At 39.6% G+C, this 19,809-nt stretch overlaps 1 protein-coding gene across 13 annotated transcripts in view; it reads right to left on the bottom strand.

Annotated features, from left to right (window-relative positions):
• Positions 1-1,855: 1,855 nt before the first annotated feature.
• ATG10 (autophagy related 10) overlaps positions 1,856-19,809 on the bottom strand; it is a 299,098-nt gene continuing 281,144 nt past the window's right edge. For 4 of the 13 annotated variants that reach the window (XM_055233287.2, XM_055233292.2, XM_055233293.2 and 1 more), the window contains 3 exons: positions 17,387-17,484; positions 16,619-16,734; positions 15,270-15,967 (listed from right to left, as the gene is read on the bottom strand). In XM_055233287.2, the coding sequence (XP_055089262.1) occupies positions 16,635-16,734; positions 17,387-17,484 (198 nt within the window). In that variant the 3' untranslated portion in view covers positions 15,270-15,967; positions 16,619-16,634. Of the gene's footprint in view, positions 4,842-13,937; positions 14,409-15,269; positions 15,973-16,618; positions 16,735-17,386; positions 17,485-19,809 lie in introns of those variants that run through there. The other 9 variants (XM_055233288.2, XM_063612827.1, XM_055233290.2 and 6 more) reach the window with 7 other exon arrangements.

The raw sequence follows: 19,809 nt of genomic DNA, 5'->3' as shown, positions 1-19,809 counted from the left end.
CATGATCACAGTCTTTGAAGTAAGACTAAGAACTGGTTGTTCTCTAAGGGACCCAAGTAAAGTAATAGCTAGAACAGAAGAAAGAAAGGTCCCCAAAAATGTAACCTTAAAATTTGACGCTTGTGCCGCTATTAATAGTAAACAGCATAGGATAGGATGCAGTTCTCTAGATTAGGGAAAAAGTTACACAGCAGAAAATAAGCACATCTCTCAAGAATCATATTTATGTGAGATATGTCAATACTGGTCTTGTGTCATTTAGGCTACTTAGAAAGAAGATAAAAAAGATCCTGTTTGGCTCCAAAAAGGAAAAGTCACCCCTTCCTGCATGAGTGGGAGCTGCAACCTTTTAGAATTGATAATCACAAACCCCTCAGACCCAAAGTGGAGTAAAGGAAAATATGTAACATTAGGCATTGATGGAAAAGGAACCTAGTGTAAGCATCCTAATAAAAGGAGAGGTTCAAGAACGCTCTCCAGAACCAGTATTTCAGACTTTCTATGATGAACTAAATGTGCCAGTACCTGAGATACCAGGAAAAACTAAAAATCTGTTTTTGCAATTAGCCGAGCATGTAGCCCAGTCTCTAGATGTCACTTCATGTTATGTTTGTAGAAAAACTGTAATAAGAGATCAATGGCCATAAGAAGCCCAAGAATTAGTGCCTACAGACCCAGTTCCTGATGAATTCCCGGCCTCAAAGAATCACCTTGATCATTTCTAGGTTCTGAAAGTCTGAATTATTGGACAATATTGCATACCTAGAAAAAGGAAAAAATTCACTCATTCTGTAGGATGACTTAGTTGCCTAGGACAAAAACTGTATAATAGTACTACAAAAACAGTTACACGGTGGAGTTCAAACCACACAAAAAGAGATCCATTCAGTAAATTTCCAAGGTTGCAGACTGTCTAGGCCTACCCAGAATTCCACCGGGACTGGACTGCCCCCACCAGGTTATACTGGATATGTAGACATACAGCCCATGCTAAGCTGCCTGATCAGTGGACAGGTAGCTGTGTAATTGGCCCCATTAAACCATCTTTCTTCCTACTGCCCATAAAAACAGGCGAATTCCTAGGCTTCCCTGTCTGTGCTTCCTGTGGAAAATGAAGCATAGCCATAGGTAATTAAAAAGATGATAAATGGCCCCCTAAAAAAAATTATACAATACTATAGGCCTGCCACTTAGACACAAGACAGCTCATAGGGATACTGGACCCCCATTTACATGCTCAACCGAATCATACAGTTGCAAGCTGTTTTAAAAATCATCACTAATAAAACCGGTCAAGCCTTGACTATTCTGGCCCAGCAAAAAACTCAGATAAGAAATGCTATCTATCAAAATAAATTAGCTCTCGACTACTTGTTAGCAGCTGAAAGAAAGGTCTATAAGAAATTTAACCTTACTAATTACTGTCTACACATAGATAATCAAAGGCAAGTAGTTAAAGGCATAGTTACAAATATGACAAAACTGGCACATACGCCTGTACAAGTGTAGCACGGATTCAACCCTAAAGCCATGTTTGGAGGGTAGTTCCCAGCACTAAGAAGATTTACACTCTTACAATAGGAGTTACAATAGTAATAGAAACCTACTTACTGCTCCCTGGTTTGCTACCTGTACTTCTTCAAATGATAAATAGCTTCATCACTACCTTAGTTCACCAAAATGCTTCAGCACAAGTGTACTATATAAATCACTATCAATCTATTGCACAAAAAGGCATAAGTAGCAAAAATAAGAGTGAGAACTCCCACTAATAAAAAGTGAGAGTCTGAAAGGGGGGAAATGGAAGACAGAGACCCTCTCATACTGTTTTATATTGTTTTATACTCAGTACTTGTTTTATTTATTTATTTATTTTTTGAGACGGAGTCTCACTCTGTCGCCCAGGCTGGAGTGCAGTGGCGCAATCTCGGCTCACTGCAAGCTCCGCCTCCCGGGTTCACGCCATTCTCCTGCCTCAGCCTCTCCGAGTAGCTGGGACTGCAGGTGCCCGCCACCACGCCCGGCTAATTTTTTGTATTTTTTAGTAGAGACGGGATTTCACCGGGGTCTCGATACTCAGTACTTGTTTTAAGAAAAAAACAAGGAAGTGAAATCAAAGACAGGCAGCCCGGCACCAGGCCTAAAATCAGCCCTGGGCCTGCCTGGCCTAAACCTAGTAGTTAAAAATCAACTCATGACTTAGAACCAGTTGTTATCCATAGATTCCAGGCATTGTATAAAAGAACATTGTGCAACTCCCTGTTCTGTTTCACTCTGACTACCAGTGCATGAAACCCCTGTCACATATCCCCTAGATTGCTCAATCAATCACGACCCTTTCATGTGAAATCTTTAGTGTTGTGAGCCCTTAAAAGGGACAGAAATTGTGCACTTGAGGAGCTTGAATTTTAAGGCAGTAGCTTGCCGATGCTCCCAGCTGAATAAAGCCCTTCCTTCTACAACTCAGTGTCTTGAGAGGTTTTGTCTGCGGCTCATCCTGCTACACTATCTCTACAAAAAATTTTTAAATTCGCCTGGCATGGTGGTGTGCACCTGTAGTCCCAGGTACTTGAGAGGATCAGAGGATCGCTTGAGCCCAAGAGTTTGAGGCTGCAGTGACCTATGATTGTGCCACTGCAATTCAGCCTGAGCAACACAGTGAGACCCTCTCTTAAAAAATAAAAATAAAATAAAAAATCCTGTCAATAGGATGACAAGACAAACCATAGATTGGGAGAAAATATTTGCAAAACACTTATCCAATAAAGGACTTACATCTAAAACAATTCTCTAAACAAAAAGTGAGAAAACACAATCCCATTACAAAATGGGCAAATATACGTCTCTTCACAAAACAGATGGCAAATAAGCACATGAAAAGATGATCATTAGCCATCAGGCAAATGCAAATTAAAACAAAAACAAGTTATCACTATAACCTGGCTAAAGTTAAAGATGCTGAGAATACCAACTACTGGTGAGAAAGGAGGGCACCTGCATCCCTCATGCATTGTTGGTGGAAAAATAGTACAGTCACTCTGAAAAAGTGATACTTAACAACATGAGCCAGAAATTGTAGTCCTGGGTACAGGATTGAAATACAGCAATGAAAGTAAGTGTCCACACAAAAACCTGTATATAAATATTCATGACAACTTTATTTGGACAGCCAAGAAATAGAAACAACCTAAATATCCTTCAATGGGCCAATATATACACTGTGGTATATCCATAAATGATATACTACTCAGCCAGATTGTTACATAAAACAACTTCTATGTATTTCTAGGGTAGTATGCTGGGTACCAGAAGCCTATCTCAAAGTTGCATCTGGTATGGATTCATTTATATAACACTCTTGAAATGACAAAATTATAGCAATGGAGAAGAGATCAGTGATCACTAGGGATTCAGAATGGGGGCAGAGTCTGACGATAAAAAAAAGGATAGTATGAGGGAGTTTGTAGGAATGAAACACTTCTGTGTCTTTATCTTGGTGATATTTATGGAAATCAATACTTGCAGTGGAATTTCATAGTACTATACACACAATAAAAACATGTAAAAATTGGTGAACGAGTAAATTCTGTAGTTAATAGTTTTGGACTAATGTCAATTTCTTGGTTTTGAAAATATACTCTGGTTATGAAAGATATTATCATTTGGGAAAGCTGGATGAAGGGTATACACAAACTTCTATTTTTGCAACTTCTTGTGTGCCTTAAATTATTTATAAATAAAAAGTAATGTATTAACATATATGTGTATACATAAAATTTATGAGAGGGTAGTTAATTTAGTCTGTTATTTAATCTGTGTTCTCTTTATTTGCCTAGCAAAGCCCAAACCAATCAGAAATTGTTATAGCAAAAAGAATCAGGAGATCACTTAGTTCTGTGGTTCCCAAACCCAGTGACATCAGAATTCCCCTGGGAAACCATCTTGAGGGTATCCATGAGAAATCTGTCAGGTAGTTCTTATGTAGCCACCTCCTGTTTTCTCCATTTGTGGGAATTACTGCTCTCATCTTAGAAGTCGGAAGCCCAAATAAGGCAGCTGTTAAGTATTTTATAAATAAATTTGCCCAAGTAATTGGCACAGCTCAAGTCAAAACAATAGTTTATTCTCCAAATGGAATTGTTCCTGTCAGAAACACCCTATCGCAAAACGATAAACATTGCCTTACAGGTAGCTACTTAGTAAACTCAGGCACAAATTTATCTAAGTACTTAGTAAGAGTTTTTGTTTTCTGTTTTGTGAAGGGAAGAGGAGTAAATTTTGTGTGTTTGTATGAAAATATTGAAACACTCCAGTTACTGATGTTCTGAAAAAAAATTTTGAAAGTCTAAACACACAACACCTCAGATAAATGTGGGCTTTTTCCTGTTATTTTTTGATAGCACTGAGAGACACAGTTCTAATTTGACAGCTATAAAAATTTGAATGTGTATCTGTATGTGCATTGGGTTCCTGTATTTCATTCCAGGAAAATGTCTAGTTGTAGGATTGGTCATAATGGTCACGCTGTGGATAATATTCCTGGAATCTGTTGGAAGGTTGTCAAAGTAGCTAGCGTTTTTCTTTATTGGCTTTGCATAAAGCCAAGAAAAGAGACTACAATAATAAATTACCATATTACAATAAAATGTTCACTAACAGTAACTTATGTAATCTTTATTTTAACCTATAAAGTCTATGTCAGTGGATTATTTAAGCATTAACTCACATTCTTATGCTACTGTAGTTGGGGGACTGTCTTCGCTGGTTATACTGAGCAGTCTTCGTTTCTAACACAATCCTGTCCTTTTTCTTTGGTAAAGTGATGTTATGTTTGTTAGTACCTGAGGAAGAGAAGTGGATTTTTATAGCTTATTAATTGTCACAGTAATGTCACCACAGAAGGTGTACAGCAAACCATTAAAACATTTAACAATTAAATGTTTTAAAGCATAAATTGTCTCATAGAAGAAAATAGTTTTTTAGAGTGACACATTTGAAGGGAACCATGAATGACAAATAACTAATATTTTCAAATATGCACATGCCCAGTCGCCACCTCATTCAGATGGTCACTTAAGCCTCTAATATATGATGTGTATCTTCAAAAACAAGGGAACCACTCACACACAGCTCTCAGATGTGTGCAATGAGCACCATCACAAATGTCTTCCTTAATGCACTCTGCTTTCCAGCTGACCTGAAGCTTGCAAACAGCAATTCTGATGGTAAGGAGGGTAAGGAGGAAATCAAAGTCCCCAGGTCACTAGTCAGATCTAGCCACAGAAGTACCAGCTCCTTTTACTCTGCTTATTTGTGGTAATAAGCTATTGTTGGCATGAATTCTGTTCTGTAATCCAGTCACGGTGTGGGAGAAATTTTTAAATCTAGCCTTCTAAAACTTTTTTTTTTTTTGAGACAGAGTCTCACTGTGTCACACAGGCTGGAGTGCAGTGGCGCAATCTCGGCTCACTGCAAGCTCCACCTCCTGGGTTCACACCATTCTCCTGCCTAAGCCTCCCCAGTAGCTGGGACTACAGGTGCCTGCCACCACACTCGGCTAATTTTTTGTATTTTTAGTAGAGACGAGGTTTCACTGTGTTGGCCAGGCTGGTCTCGATCTCCTGACCTCATGATCTACCCGCCTTGGCCTCCCAAAGTGCTGGGATTACAGGCGTGAGCCACTGCACCTGGCCTAAAACTCTTTTATTATAGTTAATTAGAAATAGAAGTCTGGGCACAGTGGCTCACGCCTGTAATCCCAGCACTCTGGGAGGCTGAGGCGGGCAGATCACCTGAGGTCAGGAGTTTGAGACCAGCCTGGCCAACATGGCGAAACTCTGTCTCTACTAAAAATACAAAAAAGTAGCTGGGCATGGTGGCACACACCTGTAGTCCCAGCTACCTGCGAGGCTCAGGTGGGAGAATCACTTGAACCCAGGAGGCAGAGGGTGTGGTCAGCGGAGATTGCACCACTGCACTCCAGCCTGGGTAACAGAGCGAGACTCCCTCTCCAAAAAAAAAAAGAAAGAAAGAAAAAGAAAAAAATAAATAGAACAAGGGGCTACATTGCTTGGCTGTGCTAAACGTGTAGGATATACGGAGCAAACCCAAATTTCAAAGTGTATATGCTAACAGATGTATTATAATGCTTGCTTACGTCTTTCAGCAACCAGCTAACGTTTAAATCTGTACAATAATGGGCAAAGTAAGACATGCTTTAAATAATTTTTCAGTTCACAGCTGAGAACAGTAGAGAGAACTGTTACTTTTTAAAACGTGTCTTGTCCATTTCTTGCTTTGGAAACTGGTATTAAATAGATTTTGTCATATCTTTTTTCTCCAATAGCTTTATGAATTTATCCAGCTTATAGTAAGATTTTTTTTTCTATACAGTTTGACAACTTTAGGTACTCTGTTCGTGTGTGTTTGCAGGTAGTATGACCACTTTTCCCCTCCACAAGTTCCTAATAGGTTCCAAGTATTTCTCCAGGATCTTAATTATAGTATACAATAGTTGATTTTGTTTGTTCTGTATTTTACACATTTTCTTATGTTTATATGTTTATAATTAAATACTTTTCTCCTTATCAACATACTCATCTTCCTCCTGCCTGTGTGTGTGTGTGTGTTTAAGTAATGAAAGAAAGCCATTGTGAGTGGAATTTATTTGCCAGGATTCCCATAGATGGATAGGGTTTGGCCCATAGGTGGATTTTAGAGGGACTAGGAACGCCTGAAACTATATGCAGAATTTTCCAATTATGTGTGTATATTTGTGTATATGAGTTCCTAACACAAGAAACCAGCTACTATTTCAACCTGTACAACAATGAGGATTTAGTCACATATTACATAATTTTCCATTTTAATCATAGTTAAGAACAATTGAGAGAAGTGGACTGTGGTTTGACATGGTTTATGGGTGTTCCCAATGTTGTCCAGTTCTGTAGATGATTCAGTCTGCAGAACCTGCAAAATGCACATTTTACATTCTGCTTTTATTTCATGGCTGCCCTAATTATGGTCATTTTAGGGAAAAGTTCCCATGCTATTGGTAAAAATTAGAAAGAGGGCACAAAGCCTCACCCTCAGGCATAAAAGCAGAGGACAAAAACCCAAAGATGTTTTTAACATATAAGAATGGAAGGAATAAATCAAATAAAAATGTTCAGTATGCACCTGTAAAAACAAATGACAATGTCTGTTACTGCTTAAAAGTATTTGAGCACAGTAAGAGAAAAAGGGTTAAGTGAAACAAATATGGCAAGATCTTGGTAATTGTTGATTCCAATTTATAGGTATGTGAGGGTTAATTGTACTATTTTTGCATATGTTTGAAATTTTCCATAATTTTTTTTAAAATTACATACATATTCTAATTGTTTAACTGCATATTCTCTGGTTAAACTGAACCAGAACATGGACAATCTGCTCTTATAGGAGCACAATGGACATGTGGAGGCAATGAAGTCACAAGAAGAAGGTGAGAAAATGAAATTTAACATGCTAAGAAAAATATAACATATTAAGAAGAAATGAAGCTAAGGATCCAAGAAATCTTAGCAAGACCAGAGAAAAATGTTTAATTCAGTGATTAAAGCAAAGTAAAATAATTTTCAAAGATTTAAGAAAATGATAAAACACAGACTGCTGCTGGGAATGTAAATTGCTATATCCTTACTGGGGAAAAATTTAGTGACATGATCCTATATCCTTTGATCCGTTAATTCCATTAACAGTGTAACCTAAAGAAACAAAATGTGAGCACAGGTTTCTGCCTACATTTCTCATTGCATTACATTTTTTTTTTTTTTTTTTTCTGAGACAAAGTCTTGCTCTGTCCCCCAGGCTGGAGTGCAGTGGCACGATCTCGGCTCACTGCCACCTCCGCCTCCCAGGTTCAAGCGATTCTCCTGCCTCAGCCTACCGAGTAGCTGGGACTACAGGCACGCGCCACCATGCCCGTCTAATTTTTTTTGTATTTTTAGTAGAGACAGAGTTTTGCCCTGTTGGCCAGGCTGTTCTCGAACTCCTGACCTCAGGTGATCTGCCCACTTCGGCTTCCCAAAGTGCTGGGATTACAGGAGAGCCACTGCACCTGGCTCATTGCATTACATTCTGAAAGCTCTTTGAGGGTAGGGGCTTTGTCTGCCCTACTGACCACTATATTCCTAGAACAGTTCCTGACACGAAAAAGTGCTGAAATGAATGTATGTTAAATAAACAGTGAGGAATTAGAAAAGACCAAAACTCAAACAATAGGATAATTATTTGGTACATTTTGGAATAGAAGAAATCCTAGCTAGTCATGTAAAATAGTATTTTCAAAGAACATTAAATGACATGAGAAAATATTCCAGATATAATGTTAAGTGGAAAAAATCAGGATGTAAAACCATATACAGGATGATCCTAATTAAATATGTTTAAACTAGCACAAGGAAATACATAAAAAATTTAAAAGCAGTTATCTCTAGATGATATACACTTCAGTGATTTTTAAATATTCTCCTTCAAATTCTTCTGTGTTTCCCAAATTATCTATGAGGACTCAAATCTTTTCTAAAAAAGGAATTTCTAGTTTACATTCTATGGATAGATTAAGTCTAGCATTACAAAAAGAGCCAAAGTCTTCTTTGACTACTTCCAAACCAAGTTCCCACTCTATACCTGCAAAGGGTGATCAAAGAAGGCTTGGATCACCTTTTTTACAAGTTTGGTGTCCTTCCTTCTAGATCACTTTTTATGTTTTTCATACACTTGCAGTATATGTACCTATAGAAAATACATGGTATTAGTGCATTTTAAAATATAAATAGTATCAAGCTGCGTGCATAGTGACTTCTTAGTCTATTTTGTGCTGCTATAATGGAACACTACAGACTGCGTAATTTATAATGAACAGAACTTTATTGGCTCACAGCTCTGGAGGCTGGGAAGTCCAAGATTGAGGGGTTACATCTGGTGAGGTAGAAGGCATCACATGGGTGAGAGAGAGTAAGCAAGAGGGTGCCAAACCCATCCTTTTGAAAGGAACCACTCCTGCAACAATGGCATTATTCCATTCAGAAGGGCAGAGTCCTCATGGCCTAATCATCTCTGAAATGTCCCACCTCTTAATACTGTTAGAATAGTGATTAGCTTTCCAACACATACATGCTTTTTGGGGGGACACTTTCAAACACAGCTCATAGTTAACATCTACTGTTTGTTTTCTGTTTTAACTCAATAATGTTTTTTGAGATGTGCCCATTTTGATACATGGAGATTGAATTCATTCCCCTTAACTGCTACATAGTACAACATTTTATTTAGCCATTTCCCTATGGATAAGCAGGAAAGGGCCTGGGGACTCTTTCTTTGAACCTACTGAAGGACAGCGCTGAGGAGACTACATCTCACTCTGCTGCTGGTCGGGAGAAAGACATCTGCTCACAGGATAGGGTGGGTGGCACTTCTTGAAAGAAGAAAGCAAGTTCAATCCCTGATACCTGCAGAACAGAGACCAAGGAAGTCGGTCCAGGCCTGGACAGGGACTCCCAGTATAGAATGTAAGCCATAACCAAGTCATGACAAGTGTCTTCTCATTCTCTTCACACCAAGTTCTGGTTCTCAAAATGTCTCTGACACTGATTTCTTTCTCTTTACTCTGTCACCTTTCTAACTTAGAAATTCATCACTTCACCACTACATTAGCTTCTTGGCCTCTATCCAGTTTCTCTTCCTTCTAATCCACCCAATTTACCACTTCCAAATGAGTCCTCCAACAACTCCACATAGTCAACTTTCTCTGTTAAAACCTTGAAAGGTGCCCTGTTGGGTCCTACTCATGGTTCCCTTTTTGGCCTTCCATGGCCCCTAACTTAAAAGCTTAGCTTTCTAGTCTCTTATCAAATTCTCTGTCCTTCAAGTCCCACATCTTCTGTGATTCTTCTCCAGGGCTTCGTGATCACGCACATATTCAGACATTCAAAAAAGATTTAAGTGAGTGCTACCAAACACCAGGCACCATGCAAAAGCCTGAGGTTCTGGCATGTACCTGTAAATAACAGTGCACCAAAGGCTGTAGCTATACTGAACTATGATTTCCTTTTAATTTATCAGGGCATGCTTTGTTAAATTTCTGCCTCATGGTTATAACCAACAGTGACTTCTGGGTATTTGAAAGGCTTCAGCTTCAAAGTAATCCAAGAAAGCATTACACAGCTATAGGTTTTATTTATTATTATATCGAGTTGATTTGAATGTAGGAATACATGTGAGTTTTCAGTTTATTTTTAATAATTTACAAAATGAGACCTGGTGGTCACTAAAATCACTTTCAGCTCCAATGGTCTAGAATGCAGGATACTTGCAACAGAACCACTAGATGTCACTACTAACAACACAAAAGTTAAAGCAAGGGCTTGAGATCACAGGATTACTGTAAAGAACTACCAGATTTGGCCGGGCGCAGTGGCTCACGCCTGTAATCCCAGCCCTTTGGGAGGCCGAGGCGGGTGGATCACCTGAGGTTGGGAGTTCGAGACCAGCCTGACCAACATGGAGAAACCCTGTCTCTACTAAAAATACAAAATTAGCCGGGCATCATGGCGCATGCCTGTAATCCCAGCTACTCGGCAGGCTGAGGCAGGAGAATTGCTTGAACCCAGGAGGCGGAGGTTGCGGTGAGCAGAGGACGTGCCATTGCACTCCAGCCTGAGCAACAAGTGCAAAACTCCATCTCAAAAAAAAAAAAAAAAAAAAAAAAGAACTACCAGATTCAGGAATAAAAATGTGAAAATGCTTCTATAGAGAAGCCCTATAAAAATCCAGAGGAGTAGCTTCAGACACCTTTGTGCACATGAAATGCCACAGAAACAATAATTGTTAAGTACTTCCTATACCCTTCTATTAATAGAATAGCCTTCAGCAACTTACTTGTCAGCAGCATAAGGAGAATCAAGTCTTAGAATAGGAAGGAAGCTTATTTGTCCATCAGTTTTCAGATTTCTATTTTCTGGCACTAGAAATACAGTCTATGTCACAACCCAGTGCACACGTGCACGTGTGCGTGTGTGGACACACACACACTGATTTCATATATATATAAAATATATGTGTGTGTATATATATAAAATATGTGTGTATATGTATATATAAAAACATATATATATAAAAACATATAGTTGAAACCAAAGTTTCACAAAACAATAATGCCCTTACTATGTGTAGTGCACTTTGATATTTTCTTTTTTATGTATTCTATTTCATTAAAAAAAAAAAAAAACAAAACTGGCTGGGCATAGTGGCTCACACCTGTGTAATCCCAGTACTTTGGGAGGCCAGGATAGGAGGATCTCTTGAGTCTAGGAGTTCAAGTACAGTCTGGGCAACATAGTGAGACCTCATCTCTACAAAAAATAAGCAAAATTAACCAGGTGTGGTGGCATGCGCCTATAGTCCTAGCTACTCAGGAGGCTGCAGTGAGAGAATCCCTTGAGCCCAGGAGGTCAGGCTGGAGTAAGTCAAGATCAAGCCATTGCACTCCAGCCTAGGCAACAGAGTAAGACCTTATCTCAAAAAAAAAAAAAAAAAGCTTGTTACAAAACAATAAATTGATTTTACTCAATCAAATACACTTTCTTATGTTAATATATCAGAAAACAGAAGCCCAGAGAGGTGCAGTGACTTGCCCCAGGTAACTCAGTAGCCAGAATTCAAGGCTTTTCAGGACACTGGTAGATTTTGTTTTGGAAGACCCTAAGTAAAAACTGAAAAGTGTCTTTGGCACAATCTCAGCCCCTGCTGTGCTCCTCAACCTTCTAAATCCTGTGGCTAAGACACTGCAGTAAAAACAAAACCAAACTAAACCTGACAAAGCGTATGGATGATTAGTTATATGCAGCAGCCATTTAAAAAATACAGGTTCTTTCTTAAATGCAAATGTGATTACTTTAACTTTTCTATTTGAATCCCAGCAGTGGCTGTGGTTTTCGGGCCAAATACAAATTCTCAGTGTGACAGTAAAGGCTCTTCCAGAGCTGGCCACAGTCCTGCTCTAGCCAGCTTGATTCTTCACCACTTCCCCACAAGCACCTTCAAGATTCTTCCTTCACTCTTGACCTGGCTAAGTCATAAGGTTTTTGAGACTCCACTCACATTCCTCTTCTGCAAAGACTTCCTTGGCATATGCTTGCCCACAGCATGCAGCCTACTGTTCCTGAAGCTTCCTCTTGTGTGTCCTCTCCACTGGACTGTGGCATTCTTATGTCTCCTCATTTGCTATCTGTGGCACCTGGCCTAGGATTCAGTATGTAAGAGGAAATCAGCTGAAGTGAATATTTTCATATTCTCATTCTTAAATTTTAACCCTAAAAAAACCTCACTGGAATATCTCTGGATTATGTAAGAGCTGATTTTGACATTGCAGAGCTCTATTTCCTAATATTTTGGGAGTATGAATAAAAACCACTATACCTATCATAGGAGAAATATATGCAAAAACCCAGTTCTGGCCTTTTTTCTCTTCGTTTTAATAAGCGTTTGTTGGAGGGAAGGTGAATTTTGTTTTTTTTTTAACCTCTAGCTTGTAGGCTAGTACCTGCTGAGCAACACAGCCTCTGCTCCCCCCACTGCTCCCTCCGCTGGTCCCTCAAAGAGTTTTCCCACTTCTCAAATTCCCAACCCAAGAGCCTTTCTACTTAGGTGGCACACACAGACATTCTTCTGTGTATGCTGCAACAGGGCAAATCAAGAACAGTGGCCAACACCTGAAATGACTTAATTAATACTTATCAAGCTGGGGAGAAATCAGAGCAGAAGAGAGGCAGCTAAAAGCTCATAGTGACTAAGGACGGTGGGTAATGAAGGGAGCACTGATTTGGGTCTGTGGTGGTCAGAGGTGGCTTTGTGAGAGTGAATCACCAACACCAGGGTGGGAATTGGGTAGACCTGTGGGGAAGGAAGCACTTCCAGGTGGGCAACAGCATAAGCAACAGTCAGCTAAGGGTATGAAGGAGAAGACTCCCCAGATCAGAGAGCGCTTGGCACTGGGGAGGGCTCAGGCATACAATGAGGTGGGGAGGAGTAGGGATGCTAGTGTCCCTGAAGGAGCAGGTCATTATCCACTGTCACCCCTCACTCCATGTCTCACTGCCTTGGTTATAAAGCACATTCAGTTTTATGTATCATTTTGATCTTGTCTACGCCCTTGTCAGGTAAGCGGCATAGATACCGTGGGCTTTATTTTTCAGAAATAGTTTAAGAAGGAAATAAGAAAATTGGCCCAAGTCACACAGCTAGCAGCTAACCAGCCTCACAGTTTAGATCTCTGGACTTCTATTTCACAGACCTAAAAATTCACAGTTTTCGCAAAAGACACATAGCTGAATTTCCCTATTTTACAAATAAAGAAACTGAGGACCACAGAGGTGAAGAAATTTTTCCAAGGTCACACAGAAGCAGTATTTAGGAGGTTAGCTGGAAGCGGCTTTACCCAGCCTTATTTCTGATAGATGTTGTACATTATTTGAGGAAGCAGGGAGAAAAAATCCTCATATTGCCAAGAAAGAACAGTTACTTCAACAAAACCAAATATCTTCTAATGTTTAATAACTGTCAGGATAACATTCTGTTAGCATAACTGCATTTATAAAAATGGAAATTGTTATCAACCAAAAATTAGAAGTTTTTTAAGTGAAAAAAATTCTAGAAAGAAATCAAGCTGCTTGAGGAGATGGATCTATCTGGGGAGAAAGTCCTCCCCAATCTACAGGAGCTCCTCAGAACTTTTTTCTGCCACTGGTGAATTTTTAGGTCTTTGTTGATCAGAGAAAAAGTTTTATTTTTAACTTTTTTTTAAAAAACTAAACATTGGCTCCAAACCGATAAACTCTCATCTCAGAATCTGTTAGCAAAGGATAACTAATGTTTGCAGACAAGAACACCATTCAGAGGACACATTATTATAATTTATTTTACACTAGAAATGACATGGCTTGAGAAATGACTTGCCGAGAAATCTGTGTTTACATTAGGGAGAGTGGGGGGAAAATCCCTCACAGAAGTTGAAAACGTGTTAAGTGGTAAATACCAAAATGCCCAGCAAGCATTTAAGCCGGCTCTCATCCTAGCATGAATATGGGCAGCTCAGCATCTTAAAATTTACTTTTAGCTTTTCTAGCAGTTTGAATTAACCCTTTCTCTACTTCCACTTTCTCTGCGAGAGTTCAGCTCTTAATCTGCAGATGTGGACTGAGGGTGCTGTCACGGTGCTTGGTGATCCACTGGTGAATGATGTCCTCACCTGAACTGGTTTCCTACAAGTGGGCTGCCTTGTGGACATGTCTCCTAAGCTTCCTTACTATCCATGTAAGGCCTAGACAAACATTAGGAAGCAAGTTTAGCTTGTATGGATTGGAAAAGGCCTGTCAGTAGAGCAAAACAATACAAATCAATGTCACAATAAAGCTATATCCAGACCAGAGGTTCTCCAGAGCAGAATCACCCCAGAGAGACTGTGTCAGGTGGCCCCAGCATCTGTAGCTGTAAACGATCCTCAGGTGATTTTAAGTATATCCCTCATTCAAAGACACTAATCTACACTCTCTAAAAAGCCAATGACATTTCAATCTTTGTTTCAGCTCCTAGCAAATGAAAACAAAAAAAAGTAAGCAACCAAAAAAAAAAATTGTTCCAGATTAGGTTTATCTTAATACTTAACTGGCTATGAAACTTATTTACAGCCTTAGTGAATACCAATTATATACAAGAAAGGTGAGCATTTAATGAATATTTGTATAATACTTTACAATATCTTATCATGCATTAATGATCTCATGTGGTTCTCACAGCAACCCTATGAGGTAGCTTGTTATTTTCAAATTAAAGATGAAGAAAATAAGTCTCAGGGACATGAAGACTCGCTCAAGAGCCCTCAAAGAGTACAGCAGAGCAGCTGTGGGGTTGAGAAGCAGAGGGGTAAAATGACCATTGTTTTATTACTATAGGTCAAAAAGAAATTTTAATGTTTAAATATTTCCTATAGCTTTTTAGAAAACTCCTAATTACTATGCCACACTTTGCTGGTAAAACATATTATCTCACAGTAAAATATTGTTTTTTCTTTATTTTACATCTATCTACACAAACACCCACACATACATACACACACACATACACACTCGCTGTCTCTCTCTCTCTCTTTTGGAGTAAAACAGAAATAATCTATTGTTCCTGAGTTTGACTGTGTGAGAATCACTTAAGATAGGTCATGTTTACAACACCAGTTTCAGGGACAGGTAAATCCAGTAATTTAATTTTTGTATATCTTACATTAAAATGAACACACAAATACATTTCTCCCTTAATCTCCATGTCAGACAAATGGAAGTGAAGTACTTGGCCTAGAAAAGAATAACCTGCAAGTGACCTAATAATGTTGGTATTCCTAGTATTAGTAAGTTAGATTTGTTTTTTGCTATTTATAGTGATGTGTCTTTTTTTTTTTTTCCTGAGACAGTGTCTGGCTCTGTCACCCAGGCTGGACTGCAGTGGCACAGTCTCAGCTCACTGCAACCTCTGCCTCCTGGGTTCAAGCCAACCTCCCACCTCAGCCTCCTGGGGAGCTGGGACTACAGGCACACACCACCATAAACAGGCAAATTTTTGTATTTTTTTGTACAGACAGGGTTTCACCATGTTGCCCAGGCTGGCCTTGAACTCCCAGGATCAAGTGATGCTCCCACCTTGGCCTCCCAAAGTGCTTGGATTACAGGTGTGAGCCACCATGCCTGGCCATGATGTATGCCTTTGAAGTGTTTCTTCTAAACATTCAGTCTATCAAACATCAGTTGCTGTAGACATTTGTGTCCAAGGGAAAAATAATCCATGTCAAGTCTTAGTGAGATGAAATATTCCACGGTATCGGTCCTATTAAAGCCAGGGCTGGCCAGGTAAACTCTTGGCGTTCTTCATGCCACAATTTCTAAGCTCAATAGAAGAATGTGAAGAACATAAAACAAAAGCCAAGAGAATAAAAGAAGATTAACTGAGCAGTAAAGACTTATTTGAGAATATTAGTACTAAACTATCCATTCCTGTCATTGAGTACATGCTACTTACAGCAAAGTAAAATATTTCCTGAATTGGTGGCCCCCAACCTTTTTGGCACCAGGGACCAGTTTCAGGGAAAACCATTTTCACAGACCAAATGGGAGATGGTTTCAGGATGAAACTGTTCCACCTCAGATCATCAGGCATTGGCTGGAGTTTCATAAGGAGCATGCAACCTAGATCCCTCAGATGCACAGTTCACAATAGGGTTCACATTCCTATGCGGATCCAATGCTGCAGCTGATCTGACAGGAGGAAGAGCTCAGGTGGTAATGCTCACTTGCTCGCCCGCCCAGCTGCCACTCACCTCCTGCTGTGAGGCCTGGTTCTGCTCCGTGGCCTGGGATTTGGGGATCCCTGTCCTAAATAACTTGGTAGGGGACTGATTGGAAAACTAAAAATTAAGTCAGGGTTTGCCCACTAAAGATGAAAGCAAATTTCGCATTTGGTAGGATGAATCTAAATGCAATGGAGACATTGATCTTTGTAACAGCAAAACATTAAATCCAGGCTTTTCTTTTACCTTGTTAATCGACATTTCATTCATCCTGAGAGGTTGCTTTAGCATAACTCAGAGGTAGATTCAGCCCAACAACTGGCCCTACAATGCTCAGCCATGATGTGATATAGTTGACATTCCTAGGAAACAAGTGAAATACAGGCCATGCTAACGTTTCCATTGTAGTTTTTGGATGAATGGTAGAACATCAGTTGGTCACCAACAATAACAGAAGTGAGGCTTTTTTCAAAGATTTGTAACTACCACCTGGAATCTCAGCAGTTCTGAATGCCAGCCCCATTGCTTGACAAGAATTTAAGGTCCAGAGAGCCTGTGAGGATCCCTCATTAGGGTAGTTGAAGAATGAGGTAAGGTACTGGCTCCTGACTCCCCTTAATGATTCAAATTTTACCCTTGCAGTTTACAGCATTTACTAAGGTAACAGAGTGCAGTGATTAAGAGCATGGTTCTGAGGCCAAAATGCTTAGATTCAAACCCCACCACTTAACTAGCTGTGTGACCTTGTTTGAGTGGCTTAACTCCTCTGTTCTGTAACTTCCTCTTCTGTAAATTGGGTAAAATAATGGTACTTAGCACATAGGAATGCTGCAAAAATCCAATGTCTTACTGTATCTAAAACTCTTAGAACAGCATCTAGCATATCATAAAAATCATTGTTAGCCATTATTATTATTAATATTTCTTTTTTAGCCTAGCTTTTAGAGTCACATAAAAAGATTTACACTTTCAAAATCAGAGTAGAAGCCAATGTATCTTGATGGTGTTTCTTACTTATTGATTTTCTGAGAATTCTTTAATACAGGAGTCATGAATTCATTCGTCTTGCAAGGATGAAGCACAAAAAAGGGTTGCCCAAGTATTGGATGTTCCTGTAAGAATCAGAATTGGTCCAGGATCAGTGTGAGTTACTTTGAAATGGCTAAAATAATTTATCTGGTTTACTCCTTTAAAATAAAGGTTTGTCTCAAATTCCAAGTTATTGAATTAATATACAGGTTTATTTTCTATTTTTAAAAACAATTTATAATCCAAACATCAGAAAAAGTTGGTGAGAAAGGACTATTCATTGATAAAGCAGTATGGTCGAGTACAGCAGGGTGCCCATTTTTGTTTACACAATATAAACTGTAAGTTGCATTTTATCAGTTCCCTCTCTGTTGGCCAGTGTTTCTCTTTGGCCTATCATTATTCTTCAGTTTTTCTTCAAGGATGTTCACAAAGCTCAGTAGTTTGACAACCTAAATAATTCATTTTATTCACCTCTTTGTCAATCGTAAGAGAATCAAAATCATTTGCATATTTCTTTACACAAATTTTGTCAACATGTTGTTTCAAGCCTATATGTATCCAGTGGCAGTGGGCACATGTTCCACGAGTAGAACCAGGGATGGGAGGAGATGGCCTGCACTATTTAAATTGTTCTACTTCTGTCTGTCTCTCTCTCTCTTTCCGTCTCTGAGTTTTTGTTTTTCTTTTTCCTCATTTCTCTCCTTCTGTCTCTCCCAAGCCTACAGGGCTGTTTTTATAAGTTAAAAGCCTGAAATGTAACTCTGTTCCTTTTATAAGGTAGTAATTGGATATAAGATATAGGTCAGACAACACCCAAGTTAGGGACGTGGACATCATTTGGCAAGCAATGGGGAGCCCTAGGAGGTTTCTATGTAATGGGTAATCTGTGCACAAGTTCTAGCAACAAAAACACTACTATTGATGATACATTTATTGATTATTTATATTGTGGATTAACCATTATACCAACACTGCAAACTCAAATTCCTATGAAGACAAAGCAGGTGACCTAAGGGGATAATGCCAGCTAAATACACCAGCAGATGACGGGGCCCGTGAGGAACTGCAGAGTGCACCCATCTGAGGCCATGCTGGCTACTCTGCTCCGGCCAACTGTCCCATGTGGGAATGCAGGTTCAGCATGCCAGACCTTCCTATTTGTGAAACTAACCTAGAAAAGCCAAAGTTTATGTTAAACCTCCTACATTTAAGTGTTGGCATAATTTATTTTTAAACATGGAGTGGGACAAGTAAAACAGACTTCTAGGCTGGATTTAGACTAGGGGATGCCTAGCTTCTTTTCTTGGCTTCTTCTCTCAGCCAACCCAAGGGGAAGCTGAACTCAGAGCTGTTGATGGGATGAATTATGTGGCTGTCCTTGCTGCCTCTACCCCTCAGCTCCAAACATTCATGTCTGCATGCTTATGCACACATCCACTCACAAGAACTGGAAGGGACAATTCCTCTTCTATTGGTGACACTGGGTATGGAGATTTGGGGTGGTGGTGGTGAGAGGTGAGTTATCCACTAGTTACAGGTTATTGCATGTATCTGGCATTTTTAGCACCACCTGGCATTTTTTTCTCCCTGAGTGCCACCTCCAGGTGACTGACCAGTGGCCTGATTCTTCCAGCAAGGCATCAGCTTCCTCTCTACAGCTCTCTTCCCAACCTTCATTCCCATCCCTAACTGGGCCCTGGGCTCAAAGCCCTGATGTGTTGTGCCTATGCCAAGTCCTCCTGTCCAACTTGAGTCTGGTTTCCCTTACCTGCCTTAAACTAATATTTAGCAATTCAACATATATTAATCAATCATCTTTTTTATGTGTCTCCCAGAATACTTCTAGCTGTAGTTATAGAGACCACTGCATCTCTTAGATAAACAATGTTCCTGATCCCATGGAACTTAGATTCCAGTGCAGAAGACAGCCAATAAACACACAGAACAAATAAATAAGATAATCCAGATAATTATAAGCCCTACAAAGGAAACACAACAGGGTAACATGATTCTGGAGGGATTGTGGTGACATTAGACTTGGAAAGGGAAGGCCTAAAGGAAGAGGTGATACAATGGACTGAATGTGTGTGTCCCTCTAAAATTCCTATGTTGAAATCCTAACCACCAAGGTGATGGTATTAGGAGGTGGAGCCCTTTGCAGGTGATTTGGTCATGAGGGTGAACCCCTCATGAATGGGATTAGTGCCCTTATAAAAAAAGACCCAGAGAGCTCTCTCACTCTTTGCCTATCATGTGGGGATACAGTGAGAAGATGGCATCTATGAAATAGGAAACGGGTCCTCACCAGACACTGGATCTTCCAGTGCCCTCATCCTGGATCCTGTAGCCTTCAGAACTGGGAGAAATAAGTGTTGGTTGTTGAGCCACCCAGTCTATGGTATTTT

Source organism: Symphalangus syndactylus, chromosome 11 (genome assembly GCF_028878055.3).
Source record: "Symphalangus syndactylus isolate Jambi chromosome 11, NHGRI_mSymSyn1-v2.1_pri, whole genome shotgun sequence".
NCBI classification, from domain to species: Eukaryota; Metazoa; Chordata; class Mammalia; order Primates; family Hylobatidae; genus Symphalangus; species Symphalangus syndactylus.
The sequence above is the reverse complement of the archived record's forward strand: the minus strand, read 5'-3'. Positions and strand labels throughout refer to the sequence as shown.